Source organism: Choristoneura fumiferana, chromosome 4 (genome assembly GCF_025370935.1).
Source record: "Choristoneura fumiferana chromosome 4, NRCan_CFum_1, whole genome shotgun sequence".
In the NCBI taxonomy this organism is placed as follows: Eukaryota; Metazoa; Arthropoda; class Insecta; order Lepidoptera; family Tortricidae; genus Choristoneura; species Choristoneura fumiferana.
Window position 1 is genome coordinate 16667276 of NC_133475.1, and position 22087 is coordinate 16689362.

Below are 22087 nucleotides of genomic sequence, written 5' to 3' on the forward strand. Positions count from 1 at the left end.
AGAGTCCACGTTAAAGAGTGTCGCTTAACCTGTCATTCCTGATGATTAAGTGGTTCCTTCTCCCGGCGCTTCCAGCTAATGTAATAACGATTCATTCACATTTTAAAGCTGCAATTTCCCGAGTGGAATAGCCAATAAATTGGAGAGCTGTGACAAAGGGAGGATTAACCCTCCCCGAAATATAATGCGGGTAGTTGATATGATGCCCTGAGACGTTTTTATACCGTTTTAAAATTCAATGAAGGGATATTTCGTGCGTCAAGGAACTTAATGAGGCAGTCAATGGATTAGGGTCTTAGGGTTCAATATTCATAAGCCTCCGCTGTTTGTTCATTTGTCTGTCTCAAGGCTGTGTTTTTGCTTTACATTGCTTCTTTGAATAAACTTTAACTTCTCTTCTTTATCTTCTGGCGAACACAACGTTAAATGGCCGAGAAGAATATCACGTCGTAAGGACGCCATCAGACGGCTCAGATACAACATCCCCCAGCTACAATAGCCTCGGATCACCTTATAAAAATATAAAAAAAATGCTGATAAACAACCTTTCCGACAAGTAGGAATATCCAACAGTTAATGCCATTTTAAAATTTGACTTTAAAAATATAACAAGATTCGTTAAAATCTTTAAAAATTAAGATTACGGGTCTGTTTCACCATCCATTGATTAGTGTTATTTGTTTTGTTTGAATAGACGGAGACGGCATCACATTTAACCGTTAGTTAACAATAATCAATGGATGGTGAAACAGCCTCTTAAATGTAAGTGGAAGATTTATGTCATTTATTAAAATAAACGGATTATATATTTTTAACGCCCTTATACCTGAGAGATGTTTAATAACTCCGAACAAACAAAACAATGATGGCGGTGTTAATTATTTTAGAGCTCCTACCGGGACAAAGTGACCCTTCGTTGGTCCAAATAATTTATTTACCATGGTTTTGTTTCTCTTGTTTTGCGTTATTGTGTCAGCGGGCACAAAAGGCACGTGTCATAACTCAGGGGACAATTGCCGAGCGATTCAGACGGGCGAGGTGCTTCATAAAGTGAGGCTGAGATTTTTATACGACCGTTGATGCTTGTGAAAGAAGAAGGATCTGTAATCCTCATCCTACTTAATATTATAAATGTGAGGGTTTGTGGAGATGTTTGGGAGTTTGGATGTTTGATACTCAATCACGCAATAACGGCTCAACGGGTTTACATGAAACTTGGCGTACAGATAAACAAAGATCTGCATTGAGACATGCGATACCTGATATCCCGGTAATGCGTTCCCGTGGGATAATATTTTAAGTTTGAACAAGAATAGAGGGCGCTGTCCAAGAACGGTGACGTAGCTCAGCTCTCAAGATGACGTGACGTGTTAACTTCGTTTGCAATCTGTATATACGAGCGAACATTGACCTTTTAAATTGTTACCGCAACCTTTTCAGGCCAAATTCTAATACATTTGTTAATTGTGTTGAAATGTGTTGCCATGGTAACAAGAATCTTGTAAGTAAACTGTTGTCAAATATATTGATCCCGAATACCTCACATCTTAAATCGAGTTTAGCTCGACATGTTTGTGTGTTGTGTGCTACCCTACATTTGACGGTTGTAATGATGATGAAAATGCGGGAAGTTGTGTGCCGGTGTCAGTTTCGTCGGGCAGTCGCGCGAGCAGAGCGGCGGCGCGCAGTGCGCGTGTTGCAGCAGCCGCTGAGTTGCGTTGCTCCGAAGACGAAGGGCTACGGATTAGCTCGAAACATGTCGAGCTAAACTCGATTTAAGACGTGAGTTAACCGGGGTCAATATATTTAATATGAGTGAGTCTCACGGTAGTTTCATGTTCTAAACTGTTGTCGTTGTATATTTCAAAAAAATTGCTTGCGCATAATATACGACAGTTCCTTAGAAAATCTCTATGTATATACTTGTGTTCTCTGTACTGTTTACTGTATTGGTGTGCAATAAAGAGTTATTGTATTGTATTGTATACGACAGTTCAGTTAAGACAGCATTAAGGTATTTCTAATGCGGGCGAAGCCGCGGGTCAAGACTAGTCATATGTAAGTTCCACTGCTAGACCAGTGCGGATTGGGAACTTGACATACACCATTAAATTGCTTCGCATGTTTGTGCAGGTTTCCGCACCATGTTTTCTGTCTAAAACTCTAATAGGTTACGTTTGGCTTGTTTTATAACAATTCAGAATTAATCGTTTCAGAGAAGAAAATGTTATCGCACACAATTAATTATGACAAATCCTTAACTGCCTTAAAGGATAAATTATCCCTTTTTTAAGAGATAAATAAGTTCGCTTGTGTACATCTTTTTATCTTGTTATCTGTTAATTTCATGTGCTTTTATGTACAATGAAGAATTTACAATACAGTATATTTCATTAACTATGATTTGCAATAAAGCCCACATTAAACCACTACGTGTTTTGACCTATCGCCTCTCAAGCAGAGGTTCGTGGGTTCAAACCCCGGCCCGCACCTCTGAGTTTTTTGAAATTCATGTGAAATTTACCACGAGCTCAACGGTGAAGGAAAACATAGTGAGGAAACCTGCACACACCTATGAAGTAATTCAATGGTATGAGTTCCCAATCCGCACTAGTACCGCGTGGGAACTACGCCCCAAGCCCTCTCACTCTGGGAGGAGGCCTGTGCCCAGCAGTGGGACGTAAACAAGCTTATTAGTAGAAGCACCAAGATGCGAGTCTACAAGACAGTGATAAGGCCAATCTTAATGTATGGGTGCGAAGCTAACGCTAACACTGAAAGAAGAGAATAAGCTATTAGTGGCGGAGAGGAAGATCTACAGGAAGATTTTGGGACCTACAAGACAAGTGGATGGAGCCTGGCGTGTCAGGAGAAATGTGCAGGTGGAAGACCTGGTGGGCGAGCCCAGCATTATAGGCGAGAGCAAGTCTGCGCGGCTTCGTTGGCTCGGCCACGTGGAGAGAATGGGAGAGGATCGTGCGGCCAAGAGAGCATACCTAGGACAACCGACTGGAAGACGGCCAATCGGAAGGCCTAGGTATCGCTGGCTGGATGAAGTCCGAAAAGACCTGTGCGACATGCAGGTGGCAGACTGGCGCCTTGTTGTACAGGATAGGAACAATTGGCGGAGTCTTGTGTCGGAGGCCAAGATCCACTTTGGGTCGCTGAGCCGGCGAAGTAAGTAAGTAAGTATGAAGAATACTATTTCAGAAATAAATTACTTTATGGCAAATGAAAATTATGGAAAACGAAACATTATGGCATATAAAATTCGGGCAAACGATAGAGAACCATCAGTCATGCCGTCTCTGTTTGTTTTGTCCGAATAAACAAAGACGGCATTACTTTTATTTGACACTTAAAGTTAGTCGACAAGTGGTGAAACAGGCCCTTAAATTACTTTGCCGGCAGTGAGCAAGTCTTCGCAAGCTTAATTAATTAGCAAGAGGTCAAAGCACTCGTGGTTTGCTCACTTTATAGGATAACTAAGCTGTTGGTTAGTGCCTCGTGTGAAGTTTATATGTTTCCGGGGTATAATTATAAGCTCACTAATGTTTACCAGCGGCTTCGCATACTTAAATCGTAAAGTACCCGCACTTGGTCATTTTATTTGTCATCATCATCATCTTTTAGTGATCAAGTGCGGGTAGTTCGAAGGACTGGCGCTACTAGGCAGACTTGACACCCTACACTTCAGTCTACTCGTGACCACGGCCACTGTAATGTGGTTGAAACGTCGAGGTAAATATTACTCGTGTGTTTTAATGTGATAAGTCCCGTTTGTGGTATCTCTGTGCTCACCTGTGTTTTCTTAATTGCTTTTGTGTTGGTGTGCAATAAATAGTTATTGTATTGTATTGTTATTATTTCGCCTGTCTTTTAGCCCTCATTATTTTGCAGTCTGTGTTTTCTCTGATGTTCTTGTGTAGCCTTTAATTAAAATTTGCGTTAACACGGTTATTTTCCGGTTTCATTTGTTTTGCGCGAACGTGAACTAACATTTTAAAATTACAAAACTAAAGGAGTTTGTTTAAAAATTGATTTTTAATACAATTATTTCTCTGCATTTTCGCTCAACTTACCAAAGTACACCAAATTTCAAGTCAATTCGATGACTAGAGAAGTGAGTAAATCTGACCCATCCCACTATCCCACTTATATAATAAATGCGAAAGTTTGTAAGTCTGTTTGTAAGTTTTTTTATTTATTTGTTTGTTTGTTACTTCATCCCGTCTAAACCGCTAAAGCGATTTAGATGAAATTCGGTATACAGATAGTTTGAATCCCCGGGAAGGACAGTTTTTATCCCGGAAAATTCAACACGGATGGAGTCGCGGGTAACGGCTAGTTACTGATAAGGCAAGTTAAATTAAGGCTTGTTATAAACAATTTACTTCATAGCTTTATATTGTTAATTGTAAATTATTATTTGTAGTTATAGAAACACACAACACATCTCGACGTAATAAAACCACCGAACGATATCATTTAGAACTGGCCTGGATTTGACCCCCATATTATTAAGTAGGTATTAATGCCATGTCTGCCAGCATTTCTTGCTCACACAGGAATATGTCGTACCCAAATGCGTAAGATCTGTGTGAACCCATCTCGAGTTGTCATACAGAGGTGTCAGTATAGTTCGTAAGCGATATTTGGGTGAATATCCATTCATTTCCCTTTTCTTTTGAAGTTCGCTTTTAAATTGAAGTGACTTCTCCAAGCACTTTTTTTCTTTGTCGACCACAATATTTAGGAACCTTATATTATAAATTCAAGATTTGAAAGAAAGAAAGAAAATAATTTTATTTATAACAGCAGTGACACATTATACAGGTTAAAAAAATACATAAGTAGTCGCAGTTAGAAAAGGTCCCGGGGCAGCATTTCGCTGGTTTCCGCCGGGCCACAGAAGTGAAATTACGGAAAGTCACACAAAGCAGACACAAAAATAGTTGAAACAGAGTAGTTTTGATTTGAAACAGTTACAAAAAGCCAAGTTTTTAAAAAGAGTTATTCTTAATTGAAAAAGAGTTAGAATTTTTTTACGAAAACACCAGGCTAAAAGTGAGTAGGCATCGATAAATATAATATTAGGTAAGATTTGAATATAAAAGATAAATTTGACGTAATGTTTGTCTTTATTGTAAACAAGTAAGGACTTTTGCACACCGGGTTTTTTAAAAGCGCCGTCGACGCACGTTTATGGAAACTATGGAAAGAAAAATGCGCAGCCAACGGCAACCAATTCCCGCAGACACAGCCCTCTTCTTTTGAGAGGGCTTGGACCGCAGTTCCCGCGTGAGTCTACTACGGATTAGGAACTTTACGTACACCACTGAACGTATGTTTTTCCTCACCGTTGAGCTCACGGTACTTTCACTTATAAATCCAAAAAACGCAATTCCGGACTCGAACACACGACCCTCTGCTTGAGAGATCATAGGTGGTAAGCTACGATGTCTTATCGGCTAAAGATTAGTACTACTGTAATTTAACATACCTATGTGAAGCTTGTCCTAATTGGGAGAAAATAATTGTCGACATAGAGATACCGCATCCTGCCTCTATGATAGAGCCGAAAATGTGAATTTCAGAAGCTCTCTACCGGGGAATATAGTTTCCCTAGAATGCGATATGTCCACGGAATGAGATGCGCTGAGGGAGCTCTATTAGAGATAAAATATATCAAGCGGGAAGTATGCTTGCATGATATTTTCATATTGTCATACAAGTATGTAGTCAAGTGTAATAAGTTTTTGTCGAAAATTTTATTTTTAATTCAGGTTTTTTTGCCGATTGTATTTTTTGTTGAATTGTTTGTTATCCATATTAAATTTTCGTACCTTTCAACCGTTGAGGAGTTCCGTCCTACGGAGACGAATCTGGCCGGACTGCCAGAATCTTACTACCTGATTAACATATTGAATAGTTACCATTGCTACAATTTTACATTATTGTTAAGTTTCTCATAGAAAAAAAGTAAGAATTAGATACCTATGTAGAATTGTTGCATTTGTAACTTTTATTAAAAAGGGCCAGATTCAAATAAGTGAATGAAATGTGGCATAATGTGTCACCTCAAATCTACTACTAGATTTAATGGTTTATGGCGAAGGCTATATTTATTGTACAATAAATATTATGATCCATAGCAGTATCATAATTGTGGTATTTACTGATTGTGTAGTCTACTGAATATTGGCAAATATGATTATTTACGAAGTAAGATATGTAAGACTGAAAACCATCAGTATGGATCATAATGATGGATCTCGGTATTTATTGTAGGTCTAGCCTTCGAACAGAACAGAGAAATATAAACGAAGCCGCGGACGAATCTAGTTCATTATAATTTATGCTTTAGCAGCGGCACCTTGTCCAAATAAACTAACTGGATACAGATGGGACTCCGGACAATTGTCATTACACAAAGTGATTTAACTTTTCTTGGAAGAGCTAAGGGTTTGCTTGTCAACCTGACAGTTCCATTGGCAATATGAACCCTCAAGGCGACTTAGTAAATTTAATACGAGCTGTGATTTTTATTCACGAACTAGACTTTATTCGCGGGTTTGCGTGCGTAATCTAGCATCCAGCAGTCGCATTGAAGTTCTAGTAACTAAAATCCCATGGGAATTCCTTAATAAATCGTGGATTTTATTATCATTTGCTTGTACAGTCGGGTTCATAAACTTGTGAGCAAAATTTGGATCAAAAATAGTTCTCTATCGTTTGCCCGAATTTCATATGCCCGAATGTATCGTTTTCTAGATTTTTGCCATAAAGTAATTTATATCTGAAATAGTAATTTCTTCAGAATTGATATTAAACTAACCTAACCTACTGCATTCTATAATAATATGATGACATTTAAAAAAATCCTGAAAACAGCACGGTTCTATATATTTTATGGCAAACGTTGGTATGGAAAGTGAAATTCGAGCAAATGAAATACGGGCATGTAAAGGTAAACGATCAAAAATATCTGAACCGACTCTATTGTTATCGGCGTAGAAGCGTGTTCAGATATTTTTGATCAAATTATTGCTCACAACCTTATGAACTCGACTGTAAGACACTCGCGCCAAGTTTCATGTCTAAACCCAGCGGTTGAGAATTCGACATTTTATCCCAATTCTGTAGAAGTATCAGCGTAGCCTACGTGCGTTATTCCAGCTATCTACATACCCAATTTCATTAAAATCTGTCCAGAAGTTTTAGCGTGAAGAGTTAACAAACATACACACAAATTTTCGCATTTACAAATTAGTCACGGCGCGGATGTCGAGACTGGAAGAGACGGGCACGAGATCGCCAGGAGTGGAAGAAAAGGGAAGAGGCCTACGTCCAAGATTGGATTACCAAAAGAAAGAAAACATTTTATTCGTGACATGACGTGACGTGACGTGACATGGATATGAATAATAATAATAAAAAAATGCATGTCACGAAAAGACCACCATGATTATGATGACGGTATTAGTAGGGTAAATTACCACTCACCGGGTTAATTCTCTATGCTCACGAATCATACAGAATTAGCTGTGATCTAGATTCCAGATTCTAGCTGTTATCACAATTTCAGCATAATATTATGCAGAGACATCTCGAAATTCACAGATTTACCAAAGTTGTAGAACTGTGAAGTTCGTTATTCCAGGCGAAGAGTTACGCTGTGTCCCAGGGCGAGATCATCCCAGTTCTGTAACTATTCGGCAATTTTAGATTATTCACAATAACAGACAGATTTGGGAAGCTTTGGGAATTATCGTAACATTGTTTTCATGTCTGTCAATAGATACTTTTATCTCATAATTAGTCTATATCCACGGTTTTTTTTTTTTTTTTTTATTTGACTGGATGGCAAACGAGCAAATGGGTCTCCTGATGGTAAGAGATCACCACCGCCCATAAACATCTGCAACACCAGGGGTATTGCAGACGCGTTGCCAACCTAGAGGCCTAAGAGGGGATACCTCACGTGCCAGTAATTTCACCGGCTGTCTTACTCTCCACGCCGAAACACAACAGTGCAAGCACTGCTGCTTCACGGCAGGATTAGCGAGCAAGATGGTGGTAGCAATCCGGGCGGACCTTGCACAAGGTCCTACCACCTGCAAAACTGTATGGCTGACGATTACTTTAGTTAGTTGAATTTTAGTCGTTACTAAAACGTCGAACACGCAGAGACCACAGATAGACAGACAATATTCTAAAAATGGCGGTTTTGTTATTAGTAACGCACGGGAAAAAAGAGTAATGGTCTTGAGATCCGAACTTGAAATGATCTTCACCGCGGGTCTGAAATATACTAGAAATTAATTTGCTTAAAAAAACTCCTGGACAGGCTATTTTTTATATATTTTTTTAATATTTATTTTCCAAAAACTGATTTTTAATAAATTTTTGTTGCATCATCGAGACAATAAGAATTTTTTTTATCTCTCTCTCTCTTCAAGTGCCTCTCCAACTAGTGAAGGTTGGCAGTCAGCTCCGCATATCTGATTCAGTCTTTGGCCAGTCTTAAAAGTTCCGCGGCGCTCTTTACTCCCGTCCATTCCCGGATATTGCGTAGCCATGATTTCTTCCTACGACCCACTGCTCTTTTGCCTGCCACTTTGCTCATCATTATCAGTTGCAAGAGTTTCGTATCTGTCGTGACCTCGATAAGCAACTTTCCTTTTTTTGATGGCCTGCATTAATTGGCGTGTCCTCCCAGTACGGCGTAGCACTACAACGAAAAATTTATATTGACTTAAATTATAAAACCTATAGAATATGTCGACGGGTTTGCTATTGTTTACCTGGACGAAATACTGGGTTGCCAGGTACAAACTTTAACAGTTATGTCGATGCCAGCTACTTTCACTTGATCAGATAATATAGAACAAAATTGTATATCAACGTAGCGCTGTTTTATTGTGAACACGTTGCGGTTGTCTGCATTTAATTAAAAATCAAAAAATGTTAAAAAAAATAGCCTGTCCATGATTTAGATTTAAAAAATAGATTTAATTCTATTATCAGACCGGTGAGGATCGATGTAGGCTTGTATCTTCTACTATAAGAGTACATTACTGTAGAGGCCGGAAAGTAGGGGGTTGCCGGCCTCGCATCCCTATCCGGCCTCGCGTAAGGTTCCGGCCGAGACTTGTATAGTGCTTTTCTCAATACATTACATGAAATAAAATAAAAAATAAACAAGAAATGAAGCTGGCGGGACGCTAGTCTGGTCGCCCTTTTGTATACGCGCGTGTCGCGCTGGCTGCTGGCGGTGCTGCAGTGCGTGCTGTGGTGTTGCTGGGCGTGGGCCGCGTGCGTGTCGCAGAGCGCGCGTTGAAACAAAAGACGGTCGCATTGCCGGCCAGCGGCCTGCAAGGTTGTATGAAATCTCACAACTTGACACTTGACAACTTCGACATTTTGTGTCACGTTTTTGATTGGTTAAATAACTAAATGTGTCAATCAGCGGGTCTACTCCGAAGTTCGAAAATCGAAGTTCATGTCGTTCCGTCCCTGTGACACTTATCTATTTAATACGAGAGTGAGAGGGACGGTACGATACAAAATTCATTTTTCGAATTTCGGAGTAGGCCCTCAGAAACAAGACCGTAACGTCAAACGGACCTCACGATATTTCGTCCGTCAAGGAACCCTCATTGTATATTATACGTAGGTAGTTCTTCTTCTTAAATGAAGAGCTACGATTTTGTCTACTCTGTTCAAGATTACAATAAATTGTGTTTGAAAAAACTTCAAAGCTGTTGTAGTTATGTGGTGTAGTGCTTACTTGAACTGTAGTCCGCGCGGGTAAATAAATCACAAATTGTTCTTGCACTTAATTTGTAATCAGTCAGTACACGGAAGAAACAATTAGCACAGGCACAAGCAACAGTTTAGAAGGATTGGAAGAATATAGCGATAAGCGAGGCACAAGCATTTGCAGCGAACGATGCAACTCGGAAGCGTTTGTAATAGGGCATACGAACGTAGGCTCCGCGTCGTTAGTGAATATCGACTGGCGCGAGCGCCGGCCAAGCGGGCGCGCTGCGCCGGCGGTGAAACCGGTTCTCGGTGCTCGCGCATCGAACAAAAGATCAGATGTTGTAAATCTCTAATAAGAAAACTAAGTTGCACTGTCCGCTGACATACATTTTGCGTTATACAAAAATAATTATTTTTAGTGATGTAAATATTGACAATGATTATTTGATTTTTTACTATAATTATTATTTATTCTGACATGTATTTAAACACGTAATATTGATATAAATAACAATTGATCTAATATAATATAAGAATTATTAATCGATTATTGAGACATGATTATTTTAACTGAATTATTATACAATTATATTATAATTATTCTCATTCAATTAATTTGATTATATTAATTATGACTATTAATGTATTACTATTTTTATTATAATTTTAATTATTACACAGTTATTATTTTATTATTACGTAATTATTGTTTAGTTTAATTATTATTATTATACAATTATTGTTTTTAATCTGTGTACTTGATAAGTTGCGAGAATAATCGCCACACACCCCCTTCCAGAGACCGTCCTACGGGCGATAATAATTAGGAAAGCGTACTTCTCGTCCTGAGCGAGTACGTTTTGTGAGGTTTTTATTCTCGGCAGGACTCGATTTGCTCTCTTGAGTAATCTGAGGTGCCGGGGTGGTTCTTACATTATGATTCATGTCGTCCAATATATAGGCTGGTTTAATGCGGTCTATGGATACTGTGACGATCTTTCCATTAAAACGGATTTTAAAACTCTTGTCACCTCTTTCTATAACCTCGTGGGGACCGGTGTACGCTGGTTGCAGAGGTGGATGGCAAGTATTATCGCGAAGAAACACGTGACTTGTCGTTTGTAGATCTTTGAATATAAAGAATGATCTCCTATTGGAATGTCGCGAGGCTGGTATAGGGGACAGGTTATGAGCGAACTTACGAAGGCGCGCGATGTAGTCTGTGACGTCTATGGTGTCATCAGCTCCCGACTTCGCTTCTATAAACTCTCCAGGTACTCTCAGTGGCTCCCCATATACCAATTCAGCAGTCGAGGCATTCAGATCAGCCTTGTACGCACTGCGTATCCCGAGCAGCACTAGCGGTAGGGATTCCACCCAGTTACTGTTTCCGTGACAAGTAATGGCGGTCTTCAACTGCCTATGAAATCGCTCGACGAGTCCATTACAGGCTGGGTGGTACGCCGTAGTGCGACGATGCTGGAACCCAGCCAACTCCGACAAGTGTTTAAAGAGAGCGCTTTCAAATTGTCTGCCTCGGTCTGTCACAATGTCATTAGGGCAGCCGAATCTAGAAATCCATCCCTGAAGCAAGGCTTTAGCCACCGTTTCAGCTGTTATATCCGCCAATGGGATCACCTCAGGCCATCGTGTGAAGCGGTCGATTACGGTGAGGCAATATTTAAATCCCTGAGACAGTGGCATAGGGCCTATGAGGTCAATATGTATAAACATAAACCGTGAACCGGGGAGTCTATAAGTGCCAATAGGTGCTGACACATGGCGGTTTATCTTAGCCTGCTGACAGGGCAAGCAGGTCCGCGACCACTCACGGCAGTCTTTTTTCATTCCCGGCCACACAAAACGGTCTGTTATCATTTTAATGGATGCGTTGGCGCCTGGGTGACTAAGACAGTGCAAGCTTAGGAACACCTTTCGACGAAGATCCTTGGTGACATATGGTCTCGGTATTCTGGTAGTTTCGTCACAGTACAGTTCAGCGTGTGATCCTGGCAGTTTGATTTTGGCTAGGCGTAGGGACGTACCGCTTTCTAACAGCTGCTTGAGCTCGGGGTCGGAGAGTTGTGCTTGCGCTAACTCCTTCATGTCGACGGGCTGAGTGATCTCTTCAACGCGAGATAAAGTGTCAGCTACGACGTTGTTCTTCCCTGAGATTTGCCTTATATCAGTTGTAAACTGCGAGATATAATCGAGATGCCTGAACTGTCTAGGAGAACAATTTTCTTTGCGCGAGTGGAATGCGAAGCATAACGGCTTATGGTCCGTGTAAATGGTGAAAACTCGCGCCTCGACCATATGTCTGAAATACCTGATGGCTTCGTATATAGCAAGCAGTTCTCGGTCATATGCAGAGTATTTCCTTTGAGCTGGACTTAACTTTCGTGAAAAGAAAGCAAGGGGTTGCCAAATGTCATCTACGTACTGCTGCAGTGCTGCGCCTAGGGCAGAATCTGATGCGTCAGTAACGATGGCGAGCTTAGCCTGGCTGTCAGGGTGCGCTAACAGCGCGGCCTGGCATAAACTTTCTTTGCATTTGGCGAAAGCCTCATGTTCTTCTGCAGAGAAGTTCACGGGGTGAGAACCTTTGACGGAGCCCGTAAGAAGGGCATTTAAGGGTCCTTGAAACTGTGCTGCTCCGGGAATAAATCTGCGGTAAAAGTTAATCATTCCCAGAAATCTTCGTAACTCTCTTACGGTCTTCGGAGCTGGGAAGTTTTTGATAGCTTCAACTTTTGCTGGAACTGGTTTCGTACCCTTCGCCGATATATGGTATCCGAGAAAAGTGACCTCGGGGACACCGAAGACACACTTTGAGGTGTTGATGATCATGCCGTAGTCGCGTAATCGGGAAAACAGTTGATGCAGGTGCTCTTCGTGAGTCTTCGCGTCTTTCGAGTAAACCAGAAAATCATCAAGGTAGGCGTAACAAAAATCGAGACCCCTTACCATCTCGTCCACGAACCGTTGAAAAGTTTGCCCTGCGTTACGGAGCCCGAAGGTCATATAAGGGAACTCGTAAAGGCCAAACGGAGTCGTGATAGCGGTCTTTGGGATGTCTTCTGGATTAACAGGAATCTGGTTATACGCCTTTGTCAAGTCAATGGTGGAAAATACTTGGCAGCCCGAAATATGGTGTGAAAAGTCATGAATGTGACGTATCGGGTACCTGTCAGGGATTGTCCTGGCATTCAACGTCCTGTAGTCACCACAAGGTCGCCAGCCGTTGTCTTTTTTAGGTGCCAGGTGCAGAGGTGACGACCAGGGTGACTCCGAAGGTCGAGCGGTGCCGTTTTTTATCATCGCAGCAAATTCGTCTTCGGCGATCTTCAACTTGTCCGGGGCTAGTCGTCGAGGTGAGCACGACGCAGGGGGTCCTGGGGTTGTTCGGATATGGTGGACTACGTTGTGCTTCCGAATTTGATGCACACCCGAAGGGCGAGTAATGTCGGGGTATTGTGCTAGTATGCGATGATAAGGTGTATCTCCAGATATGACTTTCACCGACGATATATTATCAGCTTGATTGGTAGGCAAAGCCACGGTGAACAAACTAGTCTTCTTGTCGATCAAACGCTGTTTCCGACAGTCAACCATTAAGTCGTAGTGCGATAAAAAATCGACTCCAATAATCGCCTTAGTTACGTCGGCAACAACAAATCGCCAAGTAAAGTCACGGCGCAAGCCTAAGTTTAAAATCAGATGTACGAAACCATACGTATGAATCGGTGAGCCGTTTGCTGCGCATAACTGGTAGCTTGTTTGATGTCGACGTTGTTTCAATGCTGACCTTGGGAAGACACATAGATCGCTGCCGGTGTCCACGAGAAACTGCGTTTTCGAAGTGAGGTCTGTGACAAATAAGCGACCAGTGCTCGGGCAATCGGCGGTCGCCATTATCGAGTGCCCGTTTAGTTTCCCGCTTTATAGTCGCAGGGTTTTACGCACTTCTTGGCATTTTCACCGAACTTTGCGTGGTACCAGCATTTGGGATACTTGCGGTAATTAGACGCAGACCTCTTGGAAGCGGATTGGTTGCGGGTATGACTCGACGAACGCGATTTTGATCGCGGCTGCCTCTGGTTGAGCTGGGTCTTGAGCGTTTTCATCTCTCTTGTTAACTCACTGACTTGCTTGATGAGAGTATTCAGCGGTGACTCAGTGGCAGCACAAGAAGTGGAGGCGACTTGAGCACTAGGCAGCACGTCATGGATGCGGTCGGCTAAATCGGCTAGAACGTCCAGCGATGCAGTAGGGTTAACCGCGATTATAGTCTGAATATTCTTCGGCAGGCGACTAGTCCAAATAGATTTAAGGAAGTCGTCGGGAACTTCAGGGCCCGCCAGATGCCGTAGGTGCCGGAGAAATTGCGAGGGTCTTCTATCTCCTAGCTCTTCGTCATTAAGGAGCTGGTGTACCTTCTTCTCTCGTGACGCCGACAGCCTCTTGATGAGCTCGTTCTTAAGCCTGACGTACTTGTCCACAGCCGGTGGCGTAATGATAATGTCCTCGACCTCAGCGGCATGTTGAGCATCGAGTTGAGCAACCACATAATAAAATTTTGTTGAATCTGCCGTTATATTGGAGATTGCGAATTGGCTTTCTATTTGTGCGAACCAAATTGCCGGTTTTTCTGGCCAGAAAGCGGGTACTCTCACACCGACACGGCATATGTCCGATGATGCAGCGAATTGTCCGACGCTCAATCCACTCGCTCCAGTAGCATTATTTTTATCTTCCGTCATGTGTTACGTATCATGTATCACGTCGGGGTCACCAGTGTAGTTATGTGGTGTAGTGCTTACTTGAACTGTAGTCCGCGCGGGTAAATAAATCACAAATTGTTCTTGCACTTAATTTGTAATCAGTCAGTACACGGAAGAAACAATTAGCACAGGCACAAGCAACAGTTTAGAAGGATTGGAAGAATATAGCAATAAGCGAGGCACAGGCATTTGCAGCGAACGATGCAACTCGGAAGCGTTTGTAATAGGGCATACGAACGTAGGCTCCGCGTCGTTAGTGAATATCGACTGGCGCGAGCGCCGGCCAAGCGGGCGCGCTGCGCCGGCGGTGAAACCGGTTCTCGGTGCTCGCGCATCGAACAAAAGATCAGATGTTGTAAATATCTAATACGAAAACTAAGTTGCACTGTCCGCTGACATACATTTTGCGTTATACAAAAGTAATTATTTTTAGTGATGTAAATATTGACAATGATTATTTGATTTTTTACTATAATTATTATTTATTCTGACATGTATTTAAACACGTAATATTGATATAAATAACAATTGATCTAATATAATATAAGAATTATTAATCGATTATTGAGACATGATTATTTTAACTGAATTATTATACAATTATATTATAATTATTCTCATTCAATTAATTTGATTATATTAATTATGACTATTAATGTATTACTATTTTTATTATAATTTTAATTATTACACAGTTATTATTTTATTATTACATAATTATTGTTTAGTTTAATTATTATTATTATACAATTATTGTTTTTAATCTGTGTACTTGATAAGTTGCGAGAATAATCGCCACACTGTTATTTCGATGTTAAAAACAAACATACACTTCAATTTTATTATTTTATTGATTATTTAATAATCCAATCATTGTAAAGATTACACGATATTTGTATAAAGTTATCGCTCGAGCCCATACGTTGCAGGAAGCGTGGTAAGTTAAGTCACGGAAAACGAAAAAGTAAACTTTTTAAACATCCGCTATCTCCATTTTTTAGACAGTTACATCTGTTACAAGCCACGAATATTTAACAAAAGTTACTAATCCGATCCGAAAACTTTTTTCCAAAAATTAACTTTCGCAATCGAGGAAATTGCACAGGCTGTGCCGTTTCAATAAAACCGGGGAATTAGAATAATTTTATTCATGTAAGTCGCGCTTGAATTTTGTAGCCATAAATATGCATTGAGTGCCCGCACAGCACTTACATACGTCACATAAGTAAAGAAACGGAATAGAGACTGAGTTTCAGTCATACAGCAGTGCTGTGATCTGGGCTTGAAACCGGTATTAAAGTGGTATTTATACCGGTATCTGGAACAGTCAGCATCAAAAAGAGCGGACCATTTGCGATGGAACAAAATCAAGTTGACCCACTTTATTTTAACATAAATCTCTGCAAACTAGTGCCTAAATTTATACAGTACTCAATATTTTGTCGGCTGTAGGACGGCCGCTTATAGAAAACTTATGCTCGGCAGAAAATCTCGCACCAATGAATAAATCATTCCATTTCATCTATACCAGCCAATAATATTTTTAAAGGTCAAAAGGCGTGAAATTCTATTGAATTTATTTTCACTGGAAGCTATCAGGTCGGCAGGACATCCGTCTTCTTTGCAATCGTTGCCGTGAAGTATTCTTTGTCATTAAAAGACAATTGGAAATTTTATAAGTCTGATATTTTATGACGAATTAGATTTTTTAAACAATATATGACCTTTACAATAACATTAATAATCAAACCGCAGTTTTCAACCACAGACGGACATTGGGGCCGAAAAGCTGTCGAATTGAGACCACGCATCGGCAAGCGCAGCGTAGGACGTCCACCAATGAGATGGATGGATGGATTCAAGGTGGATGCAGGCCGCTTCGAAACGAAGCAGCTTGCGGTCTATGGGGGAGGCCTATGACCAACAGATGATGATATTGTTGATGATAAATTTTCAATCTACCCGTGCTTATGCCTTTAGAAAACGTTTCAAATAACGGGAGCTTAATAAAACTAATTTGATGTTTAAATTCGGGTTTTGTTCCGCGTACCTTGTTTTAGAGAAGCTCGATATTTCGGCATGCGCTAATGATCACCCGATCGAGATATCGTGATTCTCTAAAATCAAGGTACGCGGGACAAAACCCGAGTTTAAATCAAAAAAATAGTAATGACCGCGATAGTCTAAAACATGGTCTTATTAAAAGTAATCATAATCCTGTAAGACAAAAGTCATGTTCATAGTACCTGGTATTCTAACGAAATTGTCTCAAAATTGACTGGGAAAAGATCAGAACATAATTGATCATCTACATATACCTATGTATATTCAATTTGATAATTGTATATACCTAGGAAGGAACTCATGATTGACAAAAATATCTTTATCTTAATCTTAACCTTCTACGCCATTCTGTTTCTTCAACTGTATAGTGTTGAAGGGTGGAAAACGTTGTTGAAATGAATTATTTTTAGATTTGGATGAAATTTCGTTTTCCTACTTTGAACCACTTTCGATTGTAATAGGAGAAAAAAGTGTCTTAAGTTTTTCATATAATTTTGTTATACATTACACGACCGCCATAGAAAAGTAAGTGAAAACGGTAACGTAATGTTAAAATCTTGGGACACTTTTTTTTTCTCTTATTTCAATCGAAAGTGCTCCTCATTCTGAGTAGGAATACGAAATTCCATCCAAATCTAAAAAAAAGTCATTTCAACAACTTTTTCTGAAAACGTCCTGAGCCAGAACGAGCTACTTTTCATTTTCAGCCTTTTTTTATAGCGAATATGAAAAGAAAAGGCTGCCCGAAAATGCTAAACACGATTTAACTCGTATTAAAAAGCCTTTACCGCCAACCCGCGTCTTGACAAAGAATCCGGGATACTAAATAATGTAAATCACAAAAGCCCCATTAACTCGCCGTTTTATTATAAATATTCCGAGTATTCGTAACAGTCGAAACAGGAGTTAAGCTGATTCAGAAGCGCTGGCAGGTTAGTATCATTTCGTCTTAAAAGCAGCTGGTCTACGTAGCAAATTAGCAATTGGTCTAAGAAGCAAGTGGTCTAAGTATCAAGTGGTCTAAAATTCTTTGCCTCAAAGTCGATGAAGCTCCTATTCCGCATCGCTGAAGCGCCTTGGCGCAACTCTGACCTAACCAAGGTTTGGTTACCTATGTTTTTAAATTTTTCAACAAAAACAAGTTAAGGCCAGCTGCTTTTTAGACCACTTGCTACTTAAACCAGTTGCTTCTTAGACCACTTGCTACTTAGACTAGCTTCTTTTTAGACCAGTTGCTACTTAGACGAAATGATACTAACCCTTTCAAAATGCGTCAGTGTTGTGTGGTGGTGGTGATAGTTGGGTTCTCGTGATTTGTGTGTGTTTTTAACCAACTTCAAAAAAATGAAGAGGTTCTCAGTCCGAGTGTTTTTTTTGTATGTTTGTTACGCGATAACTCCGCCAATAGTGTTCCGAATTTCAAAATTCTTTTTTAATTCTAAAGGATATAGTTCCGAGGTGGTTCCATTGATACCAGGTCAGGATCTGATGATGGGATCTTAGAGAAATCGAGGGCAACCCTCGAATTTTTAAAGCACACCTGTAGCGATTTTGGCATTTTTAACATCAAGTCAACTATTTACATTCAGAAAGTATCATTTGGTGAACTAACTGGACCCTGATAAAGTAGGTACGGGTACTTTGTTATAAAATGATATTACTTAACTATGCTGTGTTTGAACTTAATGGAATCGTTGTGAGATGTACTTTGGCTACAAATCACTAAAAAGCATGAAAAAAAAATTACAAAAAATGGAACCGACTTCAAAAACCTTCAAAATTATATACTACTATATATAATTGAACAGCCTTTCTGGCTAATTTTATTTTAACGGTTATGAAGAACTTATTCATTGAGATTGAGCTTGTTTTGACATATAAATGAACCAAGTTTGTGATATATCGTAAAATCTTTTATCAGACTTGGCCACAAGAAAGAAGGCCAAGTTATATCAGATAACAACTCTTAAACTATCATTTTTGGTAATTGTACCCATTAGGTACTCGGTCTGCACTGAATTTGAAAATATTATTGAAAACATCCATGCAACTATTCACAATGATAAGAATCATGTGGGGTAAACGTTCGCAGCCTTGGGGGAGGTTGTGTCCAGCAGTGGACGTCTTTCGGCTGACATGATGATGATGAAACGTTCGCAGTGCGTATACGTTTACCCCACATGACTCTAGCTGAACGACGTTCAATGTTGAACGTTAATAAATAAATAAATAAATAAATAACGACCACCACTCCACCTAGGACTACCTAGTAGGGACTGTGTTGTCCATTAAAAATTATACAAAATAAGTTTTTGGTAAAAAAATATTTTTAATATAAGCTTTTTTGTTGGCTATACTTGTATTGTCACCCAAACTACATTTGAATACCTCTTTTTGCGTCGGGGGTTAAAAATAATTATCACGGGACACTTGACACCAATTGAATAGTCTTAAACTAAGCAAAGTTTGTACTATGGGTACTAGGCAACAGATAAACATACCATCCATCCATCCATACCAGCCTATATACGTTCCACTGCTGGGCACAGGCCTCCTCTCAGAACAAGAGGGCTTGGGCCATAGTTCCCACGCGGGCCCAGTGCGGATTGGGAACTTCACACGCACCATTGAAATGCTTCGCTGGTTTGTGCAGGTTTCCTCACGATGTTTTCCTTCACCGTAAAGCAACAAAAACATAAACATACATGTTTACTTAAATACGTCCAAGACTCGAGAGCAAACATTCGTATTATGTATACAAATATCTGCCCCGACCGGAGATCGAACCCGGGACCTCAAGCTTCTTAGTCAGGTTTTGTAACCATTGGGGTATCCGGTAGTCACACGTAATTCTAATCCTATTGGTTGATTCCTCTGTGGACTATACTAAGTACAATCAGCACACACGAAAGCCTGCGAACAAAGGCTTTATCCGCCCAAATAAACAAAGAGTTCTTTAGTGAGCATTCATTGTCACACAATTTACTGCTGAGTGCTGTTTTTCATGTTGACTTTTCCCTCATAAGGTTTTGGTCTGTAGTATGACTTACTCTCTTTGATGTAATTTCTTTTTCTATTTCCTCTAAAGACAATGAAGAGGGTAGGGCACTGGCGCTCCAATATGGCGGAAATAGAAATGCCCTTAGTTATTTTTTTTTCTCTAAAACGAGTGCGATGTTACCAGTACAATGAAATATATACTATGTGTTATTATATCTTCTTAGGAAGCGTAGAAGAGCGAGGGTCACCGACATAGCCAACCGAATTAGCCCGTTGAAGTTTTTTTCATTTTTTTATTCAACTTGATGGCAAACGAGCAAGTGGGTCTCCTGATGGTAAGAGATCACCACCGCCCATAAACATTTGCAACACTAGGGGTATTGCAGATGCGTTGCCAACCTAGAGGCCTAAGATGGGATACCTCAAGTGCCAGTTATTTCACCGGCTGTCTTACTTTCCACGCCGAAACACAACAGTGCAAGCACTGCTGCTATACGGCAGGATTAGCGAGCAAGATGGTGATAGCAATCTGGGCGGACCTTGCACAAGGTCCTACCACCTGCAAGGGCAGTTCCAATGGGCAGGCCATATAGCACGGAGAACAGATGGTCGTTGGGGACGAAAAGTTCTCGAGTGGAGACCGCGGATCGGAAAGCGCAGCGTAGGACGTCCACCAACGAGATGGACGGGTTACCTGGTTAAAACCGTAGGTTCACGGAGGATGCAGGCCGCTTTCATCCCAAGCAACTGGGGGATTTACTGTCATTTGGTGCAAATTGAAAATGAACAACTCAAAATTATACGTCAAAGCAGAAAAATTACAATTTGAATACATCAACAAGGAAAATTTTATTTTCCATCCTCAATATCGTCGAAAATGGAACCTATTCCTATGGCAAAATTGACAAATTTGATGTATGCCGAAAAAAAGGACTACTTGTATTTACGTACATTCAGAAATATGACGAATTGTAATGTTCCACCCGCAATTATTTGTTATGGGCCTACATATTAAGTTAAGACTTGATTTAGACAACATTCACTTATTGCTTATGGTTCTAATTTAATTTTTTAATAAAGATTTAATTCATTTATAACATAAATAAATTTGATTATAAATATTTTCCAGCACAATTGCATTTTGTCAAAATTCACTTTGGTTGATAATAATTTTGGTCCAAATTCAAAATGGTCAATAAAATTCAAGTGGACGATTTTCTATTTGCACCGAATGACAGTACCTCTAAATCAACTGGGGGTAGGGAGGCCTATGTCCAACAGTGGACGTCCTACGGCTGACATGATGATGATGATGATGATGAATAATGATGCCAAAACGCAAAGCAACATAATTAAGGTGTTTAACGATAATGTTAATTAAAATGCGTGCCCTCCTCGCCCGCGGCTGCACCATTTAATTAACGCATTCAACTCGGTAATTTAGCCAAAGAGCGCCTTTCACTTCCAAGACTGCACGTGCTCGTAAGTAATTATAATATTTACCGAGAAAATAACATTTAGTCAGTCAGTCCCTGTACTGAGAAGTGCAAAATTCGAACTTCTTATCTTGCCGTCCCGCTGATGCTAATATTATTTAGTACGAGAGTGAGCGGGACGATACGATGCGAACTTTGATTTTCAAATTTCGTAGTAGCCCCTCTGGATCCGATTAAGCCGTTCAATATGGCGGATAAAATGGGATTCGGGTAGTAAATAATACAATTTTGGCGAGCTGACAAAAGTCTACTATTATAGCTAACACTAGCTTTTGCCCGCGACTCCGTCTGCAAATTCATTTATCGCTATCCCGCGAAAACTTTGCAATTTTCCGGGATAACAACTATCCTAAGTATGTCCTTCCTAGTTAGGGCTTCAAACAATCTTTATGCGAAATTGCATTTAATTCAGTTCAGCGGTTTAAGCATGAAAGGGTAACAGACAAACGGACAGACGGACAAACAAACTTACTTTCGCATTTACATGTTAGTTTGGATAAAACCAAAACAGTATCACAAACTTTCACTACAATGAAGATAATATTGTCAATATCAGAGCGCAAATCACACTAATTTATAGGAAAAGCTATGAGAGGCAATAGTAATTATTATTACGGACTTGGAATCGTTTTTAGGCGTCATCATTTTATTCACAGTGACAATTGACAATCGTTTTCCCGCCTAAGACTACAGATTCTATGTAGCCATCACGTCACACATGGCAACAATGGCATTTCAAGTTATTACCTACCAATTTGTGCTCTTTTCAAAGATTCTGTATCAATGGAACTTCATCATTCAACATTATTTACACCAACATAACAATGAAAAAATCCCATTCAAGAGACGCTCCGAAATGATACCCGTTTCGAAGAAGTCGGCACGACAATTTTAATTTTAATTCAATTTGAGGCGTATTTTTGTAGTGAAGTTTTCAAGTAATATCCGGGTTGAATCGTCAAGGCATCTGCTGAT

The 22087-nt window shown here is 40.1% G+C and overlaps 2 protein-coding genes across 3 annotated transcripts in view; one reads left to right on the forward strand and one right to left on the reverse strand.

The window, feature by feature from the left end:
- LOC141427566 (EGFR adapter protein-like) overlaps positions 1-22087 on the forward strand; it is a 271634-nt gene that overhangs the window by 66592 nt on the left and 182955 nt on the right. The window lies entirely within an intron of this gene.
- Positions 13697-14715, reverse strand: LOC141427556 (uncharacterized). Its single transcript, XM_074087112.1, has one exon. The coding sequence runs from the start codon at positions 14529-14531 to the stop codon at positions 13698-13700; it is 834 nt and encodes a 277-aa protein (XP_073943213.1). The 5' UTR covers positions 14532-14715; the 3' UTR covers position 13697.

Coding starts and splice junctions, on each gene's coding strand:
- LOC141427556 (XM_074087112.1), bottom strand. CDS start 14,531: ATGACGGAAGATAAAAATAATGCTACTGGAGCGAGTGGATTGAGCGTC.